Source organism: Leuciscus leuciscus, assembly GCF_965113295.1.
Source record: "Leuciscus leuciscus genome assembly, chromosome: 15".
In the NCBI taxonomy this organism is placed as follows: Eukaryota; Metazoa; Chordata; class Actinopteri; order Cypriniformes; family Leuciscidae; genus Leuciscus; species Leuciscus leuciscus.
In genome coordinates this window covers 19,686,550-19,705,946 of record NC_138739.1, presented here as the reverse complement: position 1 = coordinate 19,705,946, position 19,397 = coordinate 19,686,550, and the positions used below count along the sequence as shown (strand labels likewise).

At 43.4% G+C, this 19,397-nt stretch overlaps 2 protein-coding genes and 1 long non-coding RNA gene across 3 annotated transcripts in view; 2 read left to right on the top strand and 1 right to left on the bottom strand.

The window, feature by feature from the left end:
* Positions 1–19,397, top strand: part of LOC309474918 (uncharacterized protein) — a gene marked incomplete at its 5' end in the record, with an annotated part of 216,662 nt that overhangs the window by 48,163 nt on the left and 149,102 nt on the right. The window lies entirely within an intron of this gene.
* Positions 1–19,397, bottom strand: part of LOC309475698 — a 246,011-nt gene that overhangs the window by 161,298 nt on the left and 65,316 nt on the right. The window lies entirely within an intron of this gene.
* Positions 5,879–16,990, top strand: LOC309474916 (uncharacterized protein; the record flags this gene model as incomplete). Its single annotated transcript, XM_082137535.1, has 3 exons — positions 5,879–6,393; positions 7,250–8,365; positions 16,748–16,990. Exons 1-3 carry the CDS (start codon positions 5,971–5,973, stop codon positions 16,988–16,990), a joined length of 1,782 nt encoding a protein of 593 aa, XP_081993661.1. The 5' UTR covers positions 5,879–5,970.

The following is a 19,397-nucleotide window of genomic DNA, read 5'->3' as shown; positions in this document are numbered from 1 at the left end:
TTACAAACTCAGACAAACTGTATGCAACTGTATCTCATGCAATCAATGTCTTGCATTTGAGGTTTTATGTGAAACAGTTCATATTAGGAATAAGTGACCATACAATGTGATCTCCCTTAATAGGAGATAGAAGTATGATAGAAGTTAGGGGCATTATCACAGGAAAGGCATTAAGGTAAGACACAGGTGAGTGGCAGATGTGTGAGAAGGGAAGCAAACAGTGTCAGAGAGGCAGCATTTGTACAAGAAGAAACTACCGGTATACAAAGAAAAACTTACCCATGAAGACAAGTGAGCAAAAATATTAAAATACACTGTGGAAATAAATGGGTCACGGCACTCAAACAAGGTCCTGGACACTGCTTTTATTGTTTACACATAACACACATTCTCCACATTTGTCCCTCAGTAACTTTAATTTTTATTTTTTTTGGGACAAATTAGGTTTTTACTGAAAAAGTGATGAGAAATACAGTACAGTAAATAAAATATTCACTGCAGTTAAGGTGACATGAAAGGGACATTTCATGCATTTAACTTAGCTAAATGTATTTTTATGTGACTTCTTTGAGAAGAAACTCTGCTGTTTGTGGATATTTTGATGTAACCCAGTAACTCTGTGAGCCTTTTTGTTGATTTGTTGATACAGCAGCTCATATTTACATGCATGAAATATCCCTTTCATGTCGCCTTAACTGCTGAATATTTTATATACTGTACTGTATTTCTCATCACCTTTTCAGTAAAGACCTCATCTGTCAAAAAAAAAAAAAGTCAAGTTACTGAGGGACAAATGGCTAACAAACACATGTGTGTTATGTGTAAACAATAAAAGCAGTGTCCAGGACCTTGTTTGAGTGCCGTGACCCATTTATTTCCACAGTGTATTTTAATATTTTTGCTCACTTGTCTTCATGGGTAAGTTTTTCTTTGTATACCGGTAGTTTCTTCTTGTACATATTGCTGCCTGCAACGCTGCCTCTCTGACACTGTTTGCTTCCCTTCTCACACATCTGCCACTCACCTGTGTCTTACCTTAATGCCTTTCCTGTGATAATGCCCCTAACTTCTATCATACTTCTATGTCCTATTAAGGGAGATCACATTGTATGGTCACTTATTCCTAACATGAACTGTTTCACATAATACCTCAAATGCAAGACATTGATTGAATGAGATACAGTTGCATTCAGTTTGTCTGTATGAGTTTGTAAATGTCAGCCTGTGCCCTTTTGTAGTGAGTACATACTATTTCTTATCAAACTGTGATTAAATTCAGAATACGTCTGCCATATGTTGCCACCCCTCAAAAATTCCTGCCCCCCTCTCGCCAGCCCATAAATATTTTTCTAGATCCGCCCCTGTCTCCTAAATATGGTAATTATTATTACGTGCCCTTAAGTAGCACTCGGACACACCTGAACGAGTTAATCAGGTTTTTAAAATTACACCACTAAAGCTACAGACAGGTTGGAGACATAGGCGTAATTTGCGGGTGGGACATGACCCCACCACTTTTTGCCAGGGTCAATATTGTCCCCACCACTTTTTCAAACATCTTGCGGCACGAATGTACCAATTCTACAAATAAATAAAACATATCCAGTTAACTAGCAGAGCATTAATTTCGTAATTTTTTTTAAATAAGAGACGATCTAGCGCTGAAATGTTTTTTTTTTTTTTTTTAAATCAAGTGATATGGCAATAAACATGGCGCTGCTCAGCTGGCGACTCGCAGCTCGCTCCAAACAACTGGTTGTGTTTATTGTTTTGTACTCGTCTGTCATCGAATATTATAAGTAACAGTACCTTCTTAAAGGTGGGGTATGTAATTTTCTTTTTTGACCATTTTTTTTCAAAATCACTTGAAATCCTATTCCTAACCCACTTACAGCCACTGAGTTAGAAGTACTGAAATGAAAATTAAGTAATTTAATCATCTGTGGAACGAGCAGGACTCGAAAAACTCCAGCCAATCATTTCCTAGACCACCTAGAATCATTGGACAGAAAGTGCATCAATCAAACGGTCGTACCATACCCCCATCCCCCTCGCGCGAATCAGGGCCAGCGTCGGAGGAAAGAAGGTAGGACCATTTGAGTTGTGTATTTTAAAAATCTGCCGGCCGTTTTGCAGATTACATACCCCACCTTTAATAGGTGGGCGTTAAAGTCTGGGCTAAGAGTGGTGGATATCCCTTGTTTTATTGGACTTTTAATCGTATCTGGTCTGCTTGGGAGGTGCTGGAGTCAGTCACGGTGGGCTCTGAGGATAGAGTGACAATTACAGTGGGTCAAGTGGAAAACATCTTTCGTCAGCTTAATTCAAGTAAGGCCACCGGCCCGAACAACATCAGTGCCTCTATCCTGAAAACTTACTGTAAGGAGCTAGCCCCAGTGTGGCAACCCATCTTCCAACAGTCTATGGTTACACACACTGTCCCCATGGCCTGGAAGACATCGCACATCATCCCCCCACCAAAGAAATCATGCCCCAAGGAGTGCAATGACTTCAGACCTGTGGCACTAAAATCTGCATTAATGAAGTCATTGGAAAAAATCATATCCTATGTACTCTCTCAGTCTGTACAGGACATACTGGATCCGTTCCAGTTCGCATACAGGCAACAGAGCAGCACGGAGGATGCTGTTGGCACTCTCATGCATCTGGTCTCTAAACACCTGGACGCTCCGAAAATAAAGCCTTATGCCAGGTTACTGTTTCTCGACTTCTCGATAAAACCGGACATATTGTTATCCAAAATGACTCAAATGGGTACGAACCCATATCTCATTCACTGGTACTGTTCTTTCCTCACTAACAGGCAACAGTTGGTCAGGGTCAATAACACCTATTCCCCCATGGTCACAACCAGCTGTGGTGCCCCACAAGGATGTGTTAGCTCTCCTTTGCTCTTCACGCTCTATACCAACGTCTGTGCTACCTTTGCACCCAACCAGTAGGGCTGGGCGATATGGCCAAAATTTCATATCCCGATATAGCTCATTTGATATCCCGATAACGATATACATAACGATATAGCAATTTTTCTGTTAATTCAGTTCATGAATAGTCTACCGTAAATCCTCTAATATTGGCCTGTATTCCATTACCGGCCGGGTCTCTAACATTGGCCGGTCTCGCTGTTGGCGGAGGTAAATAATTATTAGAACCAACGTTTTTCTGGGCAGGCCACAACATTATGCTTGTGATAGTAACATGCAAATACCACAGGGGGGCAATGTTTGCTAACGAATCCAAGCCATAGCTACGGTAGCCTGGTCATGTCAATCACTTCGCTCTTGACTCGCACGTGATGTGAGACTTCAGTCACCGGTAGGCTAACGTTGTTTACCATGGCAGCCGCGGAGCCAAAGAGGATTTTTGGCGAAAATCAGTTTTTTAACCCCCTGGGTTCGACAATCGCGCCGGCGCGATAGGTTTTTTTTTCTTATAAGTGCAAAAGAGATTCAAAATATTCTGTTGACTTTGATCCTAATTACGGAGAGCGCGCGCTATTCAAATGCAAATAATCTGAGGCGATCCACGCAAACCTGTGAACACCCACAATCAGTTGGATATGTTCACTTTCAGGTTCACCTCGTTTTCATTTCGAGGAGCAACGGATCCGGTTGAGGAATAGGTCAGTTCTATATTTGCTTTGTTCTAATCGCAATAGTGTCTGTACACGCAAAAAGACTGTTTAAATATGAATCGCGTTTCTCTCTCTCTGTGTGTGTGTGTGTGTGTGTGTGTGTGTGTGTGTGTGTGTGTGTGTGTGTGTGTGCGTTTGATTTATATTACATTGTGGGAACCAAATGTCCCCACAAGGATAGTAAAACCTGAGATCACCTCCATTGTGGGGACCAGCCAGCGGTCCCCATGAGGGGAATGGGAAAATAAACATACTAAATTGTATTTTTTTGAAAATGTAAAAATGCAGAAAGTGTTCTGTGATGGGTAGGTTTAGGGGTAGGGTTAGTGTAAGGGGACAGAATATACAGTTTGTACTGTATAAAAACCATTAAGTCTATGGAGAGTCCCCACAAAGATAGTGAACCAGACGTGTGTGTGTGTGTGTGTGTGAATGAATGAATGCACAGATGCGCGCTGTTGTGGAGCTACTAACGGGTTGGGTTGGCTGGTCATCTAGTTGAGAATTAACTTACCCTGGTCTGAACCGCGTCTACTACCGTCTTCCTCCATGTTTGTTTATGTATTGCAGCGTGCATGGGCATGCCGTGAGGTTAACTCTGCCGTAAAACGCCTTATCGTGGCGTAAACGATAGAGCCTTATATAAAACGATAGACATTTTCTATCGTCCAGACGATATATTTCGTTATATCGCCCAGCCCTACCAACCACCATAGCATAAAATTTTCCGATGATACTGCACTGGTAGCTCTGATGAAGGAGGGAGAGGTGGCCAATCTCTATGTGGAAACAGTGAATAATCTAGTAAAGTGATCTAAATGCCCTCATCCTCAATACACAGAAAACTGAGGAGATTGTTTTTGGCACCTCTCATGAGTGCCACATTACACCAATAATTATTCACAATCAAACCATAAAACAAAAATCATCGTTCAATTATCTCAGAGTGTACGTGGATAGTGACCTTTCCTGGACTTATCATGTAGACTATATCTGCAGCAAAGTACAGCAGAGAATTTACTTTTTAAGGAGACTTAGTTCATTCGGCGCGAGCAGCGAAATCATGTCTCTTTTTTTTGTGTCATCATTTCAAAGCATTATGCAGTATGGAGGCGCAGTGTGGTTTGGGGGTCTCTCAGCTCATCTGAAGGCCAGGATTCTACGGCTCCTGGGAATCTGTTCCAAATTGGTGGGACACTCAGTGGAGAATGCATTCATTGAAAGCCATGTACTGCACACAGTCAAGCCCCGTTCACACCGCCAGCATCATGCAGCGACAAAGCAAAACGATCCCATTCATTCCAATGGAGCACTGGCGACTTCCGGCGACACGAGCGACAGTGACCGTTGGCGACAGAATGTGGGCGTGTCAAGCGACAAGAGACAAAAGTTGAAAAATTTCAACTTTATGCAAATGAGAAGCGATTTTCGTGAGCGACAACCAATAGGAAGAAGACTTTTCAGTGGAGTTCACCTCACCGTCGCGAGTGCAGGCAAGACAGAAGAGTTCGAGGGCGATTTCACTGTTATGATTTGACTGTAACCACATGGATATAAAAAAATGATGCATGGAGAATAAACATACATTTATAGTTTGAGTGTTGTAATTTTATGGTGCAAGTTTTCAGCACTACTGCAGTTCATTTTACAGTTTCCCTGCATTATGTGGATTAAAAGGGACAAGAAAATTGATTATTTGTCAAATTCGAATGACGTTTTAGTAGCCTAACTGTTGACAGTATGAGTGAGTTTAATTAGTTGATTGATCTATCGTTAATGTAGTTAAATATTTATGCACTGCACTGCTGTGGTTAATATACACTCTCCCAACAGCATAATATGACTTTTAAATCTTTTTTAAAACCAATTCCTACTCAAATTAGAATCATATCTTAGTTTTATATAACCCTGTGATGATATTTTCTATAGATATGCTCAGACGTGCAGTCTACCAATAACATTAGAGCAACAGCACTACCAACGCCAACAAGCAACTTAACTGTACAGACTAGCGACATGCAGCTACAAAATCGCTGGCGGTGTGAACGGGGCTTTAGACTGGCTGACAAAATCTCCCAGGACTCTTCCCATGTGTTGCAGCGGGAGGCGCTATAGAGTCCCAGAATGCAGAAAGAACAAATAGGCTATGGCTGCGTCCGAAATCGCGTACTATGTGAGTAGGTACTACAATTAAATTAGAACGTTCTTCGCAACCGTTAAAAAAGTACGTTCTATAGACAAGTTTCCCGGGCACTTCCGGTTTACTTCCTGTTTCTGCCAAGAACTTCCGGTGCAGACTGAGTAGTGGTGTAAAAATGGCTTTGGAATGGCAACATTCGACCGAAAATCTTGTTAAAAATGGTGTTTTGACCATTCCGCATCCAAGTAAGGTAACATCATGGGCGGACAACATGTCGATATGGCCCAGCATCACAACATCCAAGATCTTTTCTTATTTTATTGATTCCATGGCGGTGGATGGGAATGCAATTAATAACCTGAAAAGCTCAGAGGCGTTTCAGTACCTCCATTCCGACAAAGTGGGCTGTGTACTTTTACACGATATGGGCAGTTTAATTTACCTAAAGGCCGATGTTCAACCAAGCCAGTCCGTTAACAATTCAGCGCATAACGCCTGGGTTTTGGTTACCAAGACGGGAGATGTGGAGACTGCAGGCTGTACCTGTATCGCCGGACCCGGACGTTCCTGTAGCCATGCAGCCGCCGTGCTTTGGAAGGTACGTTAGCCCATCTTATGCTTGTATTAAGATGTTTGTATGTATCCGTGTGTTAATCTATAACAGAACACGATTAGTAATAAAAATAAAAATAAAACGTAATCCCCTCTAGCCTGCCTGCCTAGCATTTTAAAAGCTCGTTGATCGGCGCTGATAGGAAGAGAGACACTTTGCATACATTGCGAGTTACTTTTACTTTTAGAGTTACTTTTAAGACAACAGCAAGGTGTTTACAGTGAGCGCAGAATGTGGGGGTGTTTGACAGTGCTTTAATTTAATTTGGTGCTAGGTGACAAAAGAGTTTATTGATAGCAATGTTAATGGTATCAAGGAGGATGGCTGATAAACCAGATTGCTGTGCAAGTGATCAATCGCAGGATGATGAAAACCCTGGTTCATTTAGCGACAAAAAAACAAACTTGGATGCAGTTTATTGTGCAAACGTGTAACCATATACTCTCATTCACTTGATCTGACGTTTGGCATGAGGCTGTGGTTTGTTGTTAATATTTAGTATGTAAACAAGCACAGGCATCACTAGACTTTTTTTACTGATGCATGTTCTTTTTTATTGGTTATTTTATTTATTGTCTAAGGGGGCTTTCCTTTTAACCATATCCTTGCCATATCCTTGCCATAAGCAGCTCTTCGCCCATCCACACCTTTATTAAACATTGATGTTGATGGCTGCAGGCCCAGCTCATTCATTGATTTTAAAAGTAACAAAAACGCTCTACCTTCATCATACCCTTGTTATTTTGATTTACAAAATGTTGTCTCTAAAAGAAGTCAATTGTGCTGTGATGCTCAAACCATTATTTAAAAAGTGTGTGATTTTGCTTCTATCTGTCTGAAGGTAGAAAATGCTGTGAGGCAAGGGAAGACAGGGCTTGCCTGCACTGATGTGCAGAATTGCTGGAATGCCGGGACAAAAAGCAATACTGGGCAGCAAAAAATCAGAGATGTGTCTTTCCGAAGACACAGCAGAAATAATCTATACCAACCAGCATCACAGGCATCCTCCTCCAGCATAGTCTCTACACCTAGTCGCAAGGTAAAAGTCCATGAGACACTGGAAGAATGGCAAAATTACTGTCTCTCCACACCAATAGCGGCACTTTTTACTGCACCTGGCAGTGGACTAATGCAGCTCACTTTTAACACCAGCCTCCCTGCTCAGTCTGCCGAGACATCAAAAGCTCCACTGCCCCTACATCATGGTGATCACAACACACAACTTGAATGTGAGAAATGTAGGGCATTCTACACCCCATACATTGACATGACCACAACCCAATTTATGTACATTGAGCAGCACACAAAAGAACAGAGCAGGGAACAACTGTGGCATGACATGCGACGGGTACGGATAACAGCAAGCACAGCCAAGAATGTGCCAGTTCGGGCTACCACAGCACCAGACAAATTTTTGTCTGAACACCTCCATCCTACCTTTCACGGTAACGCGGCAACCCGGCAAGGAGCAGAGGGTGAAGAGCACGCCAGGCAATACCTGCAAGACCAAGGTCATGACATCGATGTGAAAGGTTTGGTGGTTTGCCCGAGTGAGCCATGGCTTGCTGCAAGTCTGGATGGTGTCATGAACAGAGACACACAACTGGAGATCAAGTGCCCTGTCTTAGTCAAAAACCAGTCCCTTACTGAAGCACTTGCTGCTAAAAGCAGTGAGATCAAACGCATGCCCACAGGGGACTTCCATCTGTCCTTCAATGGGCCAAAGGGATATTACATGCAGGTGCAACTGGGTATGCACTGCACAGGGCTACGACAAGCCTTGTTGGTGATTTGGAGTAACACTGAATGTCTGCAGCTCAACGTGCCCTACGACCAAACCTTTGTTGAGGGACATATCTCAAGGCTACACTCCTTCTATTTCACCGACATGTTGCCAAAAGTTGTCGATGACTTCGATGATGGAAGGCTGGAGTTGTGCTCCAGATACATGAATGTTGTAAAATCAGCATGACCTGCTTATGTGTACTGGGGTGATTAGTCATTCCTTTTTTAACCCCTTGTCCCCTGTTGTCACAAATTTATGACAAATCCTTTCTAGCTTTTATTTATTTTTATCAAACTGATTTATTTTATTTATTTTCTTCTACTTCTTTTATATCAGTCACTTATCATTTATCTTTATTTATTAATTGTATTTATTTAATATTTTATTTTATTCCAGTCTTTTTCTTTTTGTAATATTTTTAGATTTTTTCCTGTATTTACTTTTTTTATTTAATTATAAAAAAAAATTAAAAAAATCAGCCATTAAGGAGTTAATGAAATTGTCCCTTTGTTATGGAATAGGATCAATAAAAATGAATTAATTTCTTCTCAAAAATCTAATTGTTTATTGTCATGTGTCAATATTTACAATACAAGAAAAAGAATAGCACTCACACAAGTTTTTCTTAGTTAAAACTCTGTTTTGTATTATAAATAATCACAACACCAGAAAGGGAACAATAACAATAAATTTACACAGGTTTTTCTAGCTGAAATTTTTATTTATATATATAAAATAATAAAAAAGGAATATGTACAATAAAAAAATAAAAAAAAATAAATAAAAAAAAAATGCAGGTAACCCAGGTTTTACTTTTCATAGGGACTTACACCTCATGTGGCAGTCGGATGAGTCTGGACCTCATGTTTGCTAAAGCAGCACATATGGTAAGAATCTTGTCCAACCTCGGGGTCATGGAGATGGGGACAGTTTGGGACAGAATTTTGAAGACTTTAAGTCTTCGGATTGCCCTCTCCACATGTATACGGACATTGGCCACTCGTCTAGTGCGCGTTACCTCCTCATTGGTCAATTGACCACGCTTGTGGGTAAAGGCAGGAATATTCAATTTCACCTTCATTTCATGTAGTACATCTCGAATCGTGAAACCCCTGTCAGCCATTATCCTCATCACCAGGCCTTAGGGCCTCCAGAAACCCACTGTTTATAGTGATGAACTTATCACTGCTTTTACCAGCATAGGCCTCTGATATAAACATTATCAGCCCATGAGGTGACACAGCAACAAGATATTTGGCAGTATTGGTTCCCTTGTAATGACTGAAAGTGGCACTCCTACAGTTAAGGTTTGTAGCTCTCTGAATAGCCGTTTCAGCACAATCGATGATGCAAGTGGTCTGGGGGTGGTTCTTTTTAACCCTTTCACACGTAAGTTTAAAATATTCTGACTAACCCCCCAGCGTGAGTTTTTCAAGGCGACCGTTATTTAGAATGTGTCACTTTATGGTTTCCGTGGTGACGCGTCATTGATTGTCACGTGACACACCGCAGCAACAACAGAGCTGAATGAATGATGATCTGCTTTTATGTCATTTTTCCTTTTTTATTAAAAATATTCACAAATTTGTTAGATATGGCATGAAATATCTGATATTCCGGTTGTCAAATATATGCAAGTGGAAGTGTTTTGTTGTTTAAACACATTTATAACGATCGCGTTAGTTCAGCTGTATTCGCGATGGGCGCCGCCATCTTAGTTTGTGCCGCAGACGCGCAGTTCAGAGAATCGGATCTGTTGGATTTACAACACGTTAATTCATCCACTTCTCCCGAAATACATACAAGTAAGTGGCAGATCAACTGGGAGAAGAATAGAGTAAACTTTAAAGTTACTTACACAATGTGTATCTGATATGAATAAAACGAATTATAATGGAAAGGATTATTATTGCCTCTTCCTTTGACATCAGTGTGTATTTTACGAACTGTAATGTATTGTTTTTTTAGTACTTATATGTCTGGAACCTAAAATAAACATTATGTGGTTGAAAACACTGAAAAGTTGTGATATATGACAGCTCTGAGCGCGCCTGTCTCTGGCTCAGCGCCAGCCAACGCCCGAAAGCACATTTGAATTTAGCAGTTGATCACGTCATGCACTGACCGTTCTAATCACACCGGTGTGATCGTACGCTCCAGGGACCAGCTTAGACTGATCACACCGGTGTGATCGTACGTGCGAAAGGGTTAAAGGATGGTGGCATGTTAGCACGAATAACACTTCTTGGCAGCCAGGCAACCATGGGTTCAAGCTGCTCACCCAATGTATCAATCCAGTGAGCAATCACCACTTACTTCACCTTTAGACACTTTAAAGCGCTTTGCCACATCCCCTAACACAAGGTTCAGTTTCAGTTTCATGAGGGTCATCAGTATTTGGTCAACAACAGGAATACTACATGATGGTTTACTAAATGGCAACATCGTTTTCACCAAAGTAAAACAATATATCAGATGCAGTCCTGTGTACAGCAGCGAGGTATCATCATCCAGGAGCATATCATTAGCCACAGTCTGACCCCCAGTCTGCGTCGATTTGTTCACGTGGTCCAACTTTGCCGCGTAGCTGTGGTCAGTTTTTGTTAGGTCCTCCCATTGTGTTGCAGCATCTTTAAACTTCGGCTCGATGCACACTTCTAAAAGACAAACAGCATGAACTATAAATGTATATACCCTACTAACACAGGACAGAGACACATATATCAACAGTCGAACTTATGCTGCAAACTTTAGCTAACCAGAAAAATATCAAGATACACTTACCATCCGATTGCGTGTCACTTGTGTTTCTGTCGAGTTCACGTCTCTTTTGCTGGGGAGGTCGCTCGTATCCCAACCAAAGTTCCGGGAAAGAGTTTTCCTCTGTGGGCTTTTTATCAATGAAGTGATAAGAACAAACAAACAGTCTTTTGGGCGGATTCTTCAACTTCAAAGCCGCTAGCCACTTCCGAGATTCAACATCTGTTTTTGGTTTCTCATACAACGCATACGGGGGAGCACATCCACATTGGCGCCTTGTAGATGGTTGATGGTCGAAACATTCTCCTTCCGACCAAACATTCAGCAATCGTCACGAGCTGTTGCAACCGCGAACAGCACAATATGTCCCGGAGCCGTGTCGGCGTGTAACACCATCCATAGTTTACTTTTTCTGCACGCTAACCAAAGACAGTAAAAAACGCTAACTCGCTAACCGGAAGTGCTTGGCAGACACAACCGGAAGTCGTTGGCAGAGTGAAAGGCTAATGGCGGCCCGCCTATTTCACTCAGGAAACTTGTCTATAGACCCTTTTACAGTTGGTAAACATGGTGATGTATTTGTGTGGGCGGGGCTTAGCTGGAGGCAGAAAGATCCCTCTAGCCGCTTCATTAACGTTAGTTTTCCAGTTTTGTTAGCTTGTTTTTTAACAATGACTGGAGAAAATCCAATTTTATCTTAATGTGCAAGGTCATTCACTGTCCAGGGCCACGATTGTTATTTGCAAAAGTTAATTTTAAAGGACGGAACCTTGGCCGACCCGTATACTCAGTTAATGGATGGACGATCTGACAGTATTAACGTCAATGCTACCTCCAGTTGAGAAGCCCGCTCTACACCTGCCCGATAGAGAAACTGAGCGTAAAGAGAAACTGAGGGCATATACATCTTTAGATGCCTATAACTATGTGCTGAATGGTCACGTACAAGACATGTGGTACGATCCGCAGTTCTGCCTAACCAGCGCCACGGCCAGGAGACGACGACAATGTAAAGAGTGACATTACGGTGCAATTGTAATTATGTGAATATTTTCTTGACATAAAAATTCCAGATACAGCATATTCATTTTTTAACTATGTATTTGATTACCCTTTCTTACTAGGTTCTTCAAAAAGTAGTCCCAATCAATCAAAACAACAATCATAGATGATTCACAAATAATCACAATCATTTAGAAAACATTATGCGATAAAATGTAAAATTGGAGCCTGTACTACGTTGATTCTAGAACCCAACAACACAACAAGATGACATTTAATAATAATAATAATAATAATAATAATAGTAATTTAAGCTCCTATTATTTAGTCGAATCTGTGCTGGTTTGTATTGGCCGCCTCCAGGGGTCCGTTCTTCGTACGTTGCTTAAAACATCAGAGATCAAACGAGACAAGATGATATCATCGTGCATATCATGATCTGGCTAATTAGGTTCTTCGAACACACTTGCCGGATATGATTAGTACAGCTGGATTGAGTTATCTGAGATAATTGCGCATTCATGCGAAGTTTAAACGGGGATATGTATCGAAACATTAATCAGCAACTATTGGCTGCTCAGCGCAAAGAGCGCGCTCAGTTTTTCTCCTCAGCAGAGCAAGAAGTTTATTCGAAATTTTAATGTTTAATCAAAACGCCAGGGAACACCTCAAAGTCCGCAAAAGCCAGAAGAGAGGGTTGACAAAAAGTAGCAGACAATTTAAATCCGCTAGAAATGGCCATGTTAGATTAGCCTATATTTTTGTATTTTAATAATTGCATAATTACTTTGTTCATTGTAATGTCAGAGTCACCACACTAGAACATGGGAACAAATGAAAGTGAAGTACAAAAATATTCTACATGGTAATTTTTAGTTATATAGTCTCTTTTATAAAAGGCACTGTTAAATAAATGGTTGTCTGTTTATAAAAGCAACCAAGAAGAAAAGAAAAAAAAAAGAAAAAGAAAAAGATCTTAGCAGCCTACACTGTAAAATAATTTTTGCTGCATTAAATTAAGGCCGTATAGTCATTTCAACAGTTAAATCTTGAGTAGTGACGAATTGCTTTGACTTGTGTAAATGAAAACTGATAAACTTATGTTAATGTAAAAATATTTTGCCTTGAGTTATTGATCACATTTTTCCCGAGAGTAGTTCATTGTAATGACATTGTGTTTTCCTCTTTTGTGCACTTTTACATAATACACCAACACTTGTATCTGTTCCCAAGAAAGTGGTGGCTGAAATATGTGCAGTAAGTGGACATTTTCTAACTTTCCAAAGGAAAGAAAGTATAAGAGTTCGTAATGTCCATTTGTTTCCATTTCACTGGACAGTGAATAAACCCCCTCAGATAACTACAGTATATGGAGGAACTACCTGCAAGTGCATAAATAACTTTTACATAAATTACTTAATTTATACTTGTATGCTTTACGGCTGCAGGATTCCACATCTACAGAAAAAAACTCAAGGAACTAAGCATATCTGTCTTTTATTAAACATTTAATGAAAAGTGTTTTTTTTATATTTTTTTTATATATATTTTTTGCAATGTTGTGTAATATGGCACATGCAACAATGTCACAGGCCCTGTCAGGTGTGCAACCCTCAGACTTTTCAGACATTTCAGACACTGACATCTTCCCTTTAGGCAAAGTTAATTTCATTGTGTGCCCTTGACCTGGCTAGCTGCATTGTAACTGGTTTGGGTCAGGGAATGGGGTCATAAAACACCTGTCTGCAGGCAAGAACATGTCATAATCACCTATGAAAAAATGCAGTTCTGTTAGGATCAGCGTAAATGTATGTAATATACAGTGAGCTTGATATTTAATTGTGGAACGTTCCTTACCACTTTCAAATAATGTGCATAAATGTGAATCTCTGAAAATGCTTAAGTCATGCACAGATCCTGGCCATTTTGCTTTCACATTTGTGATATGGAAGATTTTAGTCAACTGCCTTTTTTATTATTTGATATAATATTACTAGTAATCTGGAATATTAAGAATCACAATAGTAACTGGGCTGCACATTTACATTGTGAACCCCCTTTCTGTTCACATAATCCCCTTCATTGTGTGTGTGTGTGTGTGTGTGTGTGTGTGTGTGTGTGTGTGTGTGTGTGTGTGTGTGTGTGTGTGTGTGTGTGTGTGTGTGTGTGTGTGTGTGTGTGTGTGTGTGTGTGTGTGTGTGTGTGTGTGTGTGTGTGAGAGACAGAGAGTGTGTTTGAAAGTGTTTGTGTGAGTGTGTGTGAATGTGTGTGTGTGACTGTGTGTGTGTGTTCTGTTCACATAATCCCCTTCATTGAGGCCTTGATGGCAGTCTATAGGCCTTATTCACAAACACCGGAAGTAGCTAATCGCGGCCATATTGTTGACATGACATCTGTCCTGCCCCTAGCCGCACACAGATTTGAGTTGAGGGGAGCAGTAGCCTAATGGCTTCATCTCGTCGGTCTCAAGAGAAGATAAGTTTGATTGGTGTGGGGCCATATCAAATAGACCAAATAGCCGATCATCTCTAGCTAGTAAATAAACACGAATGAACATTGTTGAAAGATACAGTACAACTTACCAAAATGTATATTCCTCATTCATAATATCGACCAATCAATCAAACAAACAAAGGGATCAATAAAACAGCTGGAGAACAATTACGTCACATAACATTTACCTCAGGAAAGCCATTTGATGACCATATAGGCTATAGCACGTTAGTTGGCTGGAAAAAAAGAGCTATAGAGAGAATTTTGCTAAATGTTACATTTATTATTTTTTACTTATATCATTAAATAAAGTTGTTATTATAATAAAAAACACATTATATCTCTCTCTGTATGATTACAGCATTAGGTGAGTTGTTTTTTTCTTGAGAAAAATTAATGCCTAGATCTTGTGTAGCCTACCTAATATTTATCCAAATGAGTCCAATCAAATCACAATAATTGAATTGAATTGAAATAATAAAAAAAGCGTAGCTTACCAGAAATGTACCATGTAAACATTGTAACATGTTGTCACTAAACCTAATAAAATTCAGTTTAGTTACTAAAATGTTTTGACAATCATACACTTATTGTGATGCAATAATTTTTTTACATCCCCCCAATCCCCCCTAACATGTGGTAAAATGATGGGAACAGACTTTGTGGGGAGTTGGCTGAAAGTTTAGCCTATATTTATCCTATCTAGCCACAAGTCTCTCCTGCGCTGGCTCAACTCCTCTGTCTCCTTCCCTTCACGTTTTCTGACAGTCGGTATCGCATAAAAACTAACTCCGGGGTTCTTATTGCTGTTGTTAGAACAGTCGTGTATTATACAACACACCATCGCGCTGTTTTAAAAAAAAAATACAGTGATAATACCATGGATAATACCGACGCTGCCTCGCTTGTCAATTAACAGACTGACAGTTGCCGCAGTTCTCTTACGAGAGGTTCTCTCGTATTGCGTAAGTTGCTTACGCTACGGGAAAGTTCTCTTTCTTCGAGATCTGAAGCCAAAAGTTATCCTTAATTTTGTATTTATTGTCAACGCAGTGCGGCAGCCGGCAGACCATGGCAGGCTACATTAGCGTGCCCATTGGCTGCCTCAGCGGCAACTGCTTAAGCCTATCAGTGAGCTCCGTGTGACAACGCGCCCAATGATGGGCGCTTCGCGCCCTCCACACCCCTCTAACCGTCAGGATGGGTGTGGTCAGCGTGTATATAAGGAAGGCTCACGGGCTGAGAATCTACTTTCTGAGAATAGATTTTCTTGTCTTCAGCGAAGCTCTTCGCATCGCTGGATCTTGAGAGCCGCCGCCGTTGAATCAAGCGACCAGCCAGCTTAGGAAAGCGCCTGAGGAAGCCGGCTGCCTTCGCCGCCTTCAGCCATCCGTGCCAGCTACGCTATCCGGCGACATATCCTTTTATTACTGCTGTGTGTGTTCGCCCTGCGACACACACTCTCTCTCATTTCTCTAAAAGAGCACGTGGCGTTTTTGTAAAAACGCCCCGACGCCGCCATCGCGCCTCACACTATATGTTCCCCGTCCAAAGCCACCGGGACACTGTGTGTAAAACGGCCAGCTATCGCTGTGTGCGATCCGCCGTATCTAAGCACCAAGAGCGCGCGCACCCTCCCCTCCGTTTCGAGCTCTCGAGCCCGCGATGCGCGGCGATCGGAGCCCGGAGGCCATTCTGCCCCTGGCTGCACACGCAAAAGCGTGGGAAGCTATTCCAGGCGCATCAGAATGGGTGCTAAGCACAGTAAAAATGGGCTATACTCTGCAGTTCGCTCGCCGCCCTCCGCGCTTTCAGGCGCGTACCGAGACGAGAGTGAATGGAGAAGTAGCACATCTACTTCGAGCAGAAATAGCGACACTTCTGTGCAAAGGGGCTATAGAACCGGTTCCCCCTTCTATGAGCGAGTCGGGCTTTTACAGCCGTTATTTCTTCGTTCCCAAGAAGGACGGAGCTCTCAGACCGATTTTGGATCTGAGATATTTGAACAAAGCTCTTTCAAAATGCTCACAACCAGGCAGATCCTCGCGCAAATTCGCCCGAGGGACTGGTTTATCTCTCTCGATCTAAAAGACGCGTGCTTTCAGATCCAGATAATACCCCGTCACAGGCCATTCTTGAGATTCGCCTTCGACGGTCAGGTATATCAATACACCGTCCTGCCGTTCGGGCTGTCTTTAGCACCCCGTACATTCATGAAGTGCATGGACACGGCTCTCGCTCCCCTGAGAGGTCGGGGAATGCGAATTTTGAACTATTTGGACGATTGGCTGATTCTAGCACATCATCGCCTGCAGAACAGTGCTTCTCAGCCACCTGGAAAGCCTGGGGCTCACGGTCAACTGGACCAAGAGCTCACTAGTGCCCAGTCAATCAACCTCTTTTCTGGGTTTGGATCTGGACACCGTGGCAATGACGGCCCGCCTGTCGACACAGCGCACGCGCTATATTCGACGCCTGGCCGCGTCCTTCCAGCCGGGCAGCACCGCACCTCTCAAGACATTTCAGAGGATGCTGGGTTGAATGGCTTCAGCTGCAGCAGTGCTTCAGCTGGGTCTATTGCGTATGCGCCCGCTACAACGCTGGTTGAACGCCTGAGTGCCTCACAGAGCCTGGGCTTCCGGCGGCATTCAAATCAGAGTGACTCAGAGCTGCGTTTCAGCACTGAAGCCCTGGTTAGTGGCCGACTGGTACCAGTGGGGAGTGACAATGGGAGCCGTCTCACACCGCAAAGTTATCTCTACGGACGCTTCCACCTCAGGTTGGGGTGCTCTTTTCGAGGGCAAACCGGTCTTTGGCCTGTGGTCAGACCAGGAGAAATGCCTCCACATAAACTGTTTGGAGATGATAGCGGTCGAGAACGCGCTCAAGCGCTTTCTCCCATTCATACGGGACCACCATGTGCTAGTCCGCTCGGTCAACATGTCCGTGGTGTCCTATGTGAACTGACAGGGCGGTGTCAGGTCCAGAAACCTGTGTAAACTGACAGAACGCCTTCTCGTGTGGGCTCACCGCTTGTTGCGCTCGCTGAGAGCCGCGCACGTGCCGGGCCACCTGAATGTTGGTCCGGACAGACTGTCCAGAGACATAATTTCCCCGGGAGAATGGTCCCTGCACCCCCAGACAGTCCAGTTCCTCTGGCGCCTATTCGGCAGAGCGGAAGTCGACCTCTTTGCGTCGAAAGACAACGCTCACTGCCCAATATTTTTCTCAAAGCGAGGACGCGCTGTCCCAAACCTGGCCCAGCCTCCCGCTGTACGCTTTCCCTCCGATCTCCCTGTTACCACAGGTCATCACGAGGATCAGGGAAACGCACCACCCAGATGCTTCTTATAGCCCCGCGTTGGGAGAACCAAATCTGGAACCCAGAGCTAGTGAGGCTGTCGCACTCATCCCCATGGCCGATCCCGGTGAGAAAGGATCTCCTCTCTCAAGCCGGTGGATCGATCTGGCATCCCCATCCGGAGCGATGGTTCTCTGCATGCATGGGTGATCAACGGATACCCGTTGACCTGCCAGAAGGGGTCGTGAATACGATCACGCAGTCTAGAGCTCCCTCCACGAGAAGGCTCTATGTGCGTCTAAATGGTCTGGGTGATCAATGGATACCCGTTGACCTGCCAGAAGGGGTCGTGAACACGATCACGCAGTCTAGAGCTCCCTCCACGAGAAGGCTCTATGCGCATCTAAATGGTCTGCGTTCTCTAAATGGTGCGCTACTAAGAGCTTGGATTCACGTACATGTGGGGTCCCACGGGTGCTCTCCTTCCTCCAGGAGCTGTTGGACAAGGGCAGGTCCCCTTCCACGCTCAAAGTGTATGTGGCGGCTATTGCAGCGTTCGCAGAGACGACGCGCGGCCGTGCATTAGGGAGGAATGAGCTCGTCATCCATTTCCTCAGAGGAGCTAGGCGGATGAATCCCCCGCGGCCCCCCTCGGTTCCTATGTGGGATCTGTCCTTGGTCCTGGAGGCCCTGAAGGCTTTCCCCTTTGAACCGCTTTGCTCTGTGGATTTGAAATACCTTTCGCTCAAAACCGTTTTTCTGATAGCTCTGTCTTCAGTAAAACACGTGGGTGATTTGCATGCGCTATCTATTAGCCCAGCATGTCTTGAGTTCGGGCCGAATGACTCCAAAGTCATCCTCAAACCGAGACACGGTTACATCCCCAAAGCGATTGGTACCCCCTTTAGAGCGCAAGTCATCTCCCTGTCGGCTCTGCCCACGTCCGATAGCGGGGACAGTGATAACCTCTTATGCCAGGGCGCTGAGAGCTTACATCACTCGCTCCACCGCCTTTAGGCGTTCCGAGCAGCTCTTTGTTTCGTTTGGAGGGCGAACCAAAGGTCTCGAAACAGAGCCTGTCCAGGTGGATAGTGGACGTGATCGCAGCAGCATACGCCTCCAAACACCTGCAGTGCCCTATGGGTATCAGGGCCCACTCTACTAGAGGCATGGCCTCGTCGTGGGCTTGGTCCAGCGGGATTTCCATTCACGATATTTTTATGGCGGCGGGCTGGGCCTCCCAGTCTACATTCGTGAGGTTTTATAGCCTGGAAGTTCCTGCCTGGCAGGCCAAACTTTTATCAGTATAAGTAGAACGAATGCTCTGCCCAGTCACTGCGCAGACTACGTTCGAGTACTATTACTATTCTGGTATAGCACCAAGGGAAGAATTATTCTATACACAGACCGGCTGCGCCGCTCTGTCCATTTTCTGCCCATAACGCGCTTGTGTACTTGTGCTGGCCCGCACCGCTGGCCACCTGTCCCTCACGGTTGCGCTGGGGATTCTTTATCTCTACATATAGACCGGCGAGGCCGTTTCCATTTTTCCCTATGATGTGCTTGTGTACTGTGCTGGCCCGCGCTGCACTGCTTACATTGAGACATAAACCGGCGGTGCCGCTTTGTGTTATATGAAGTGCTTGT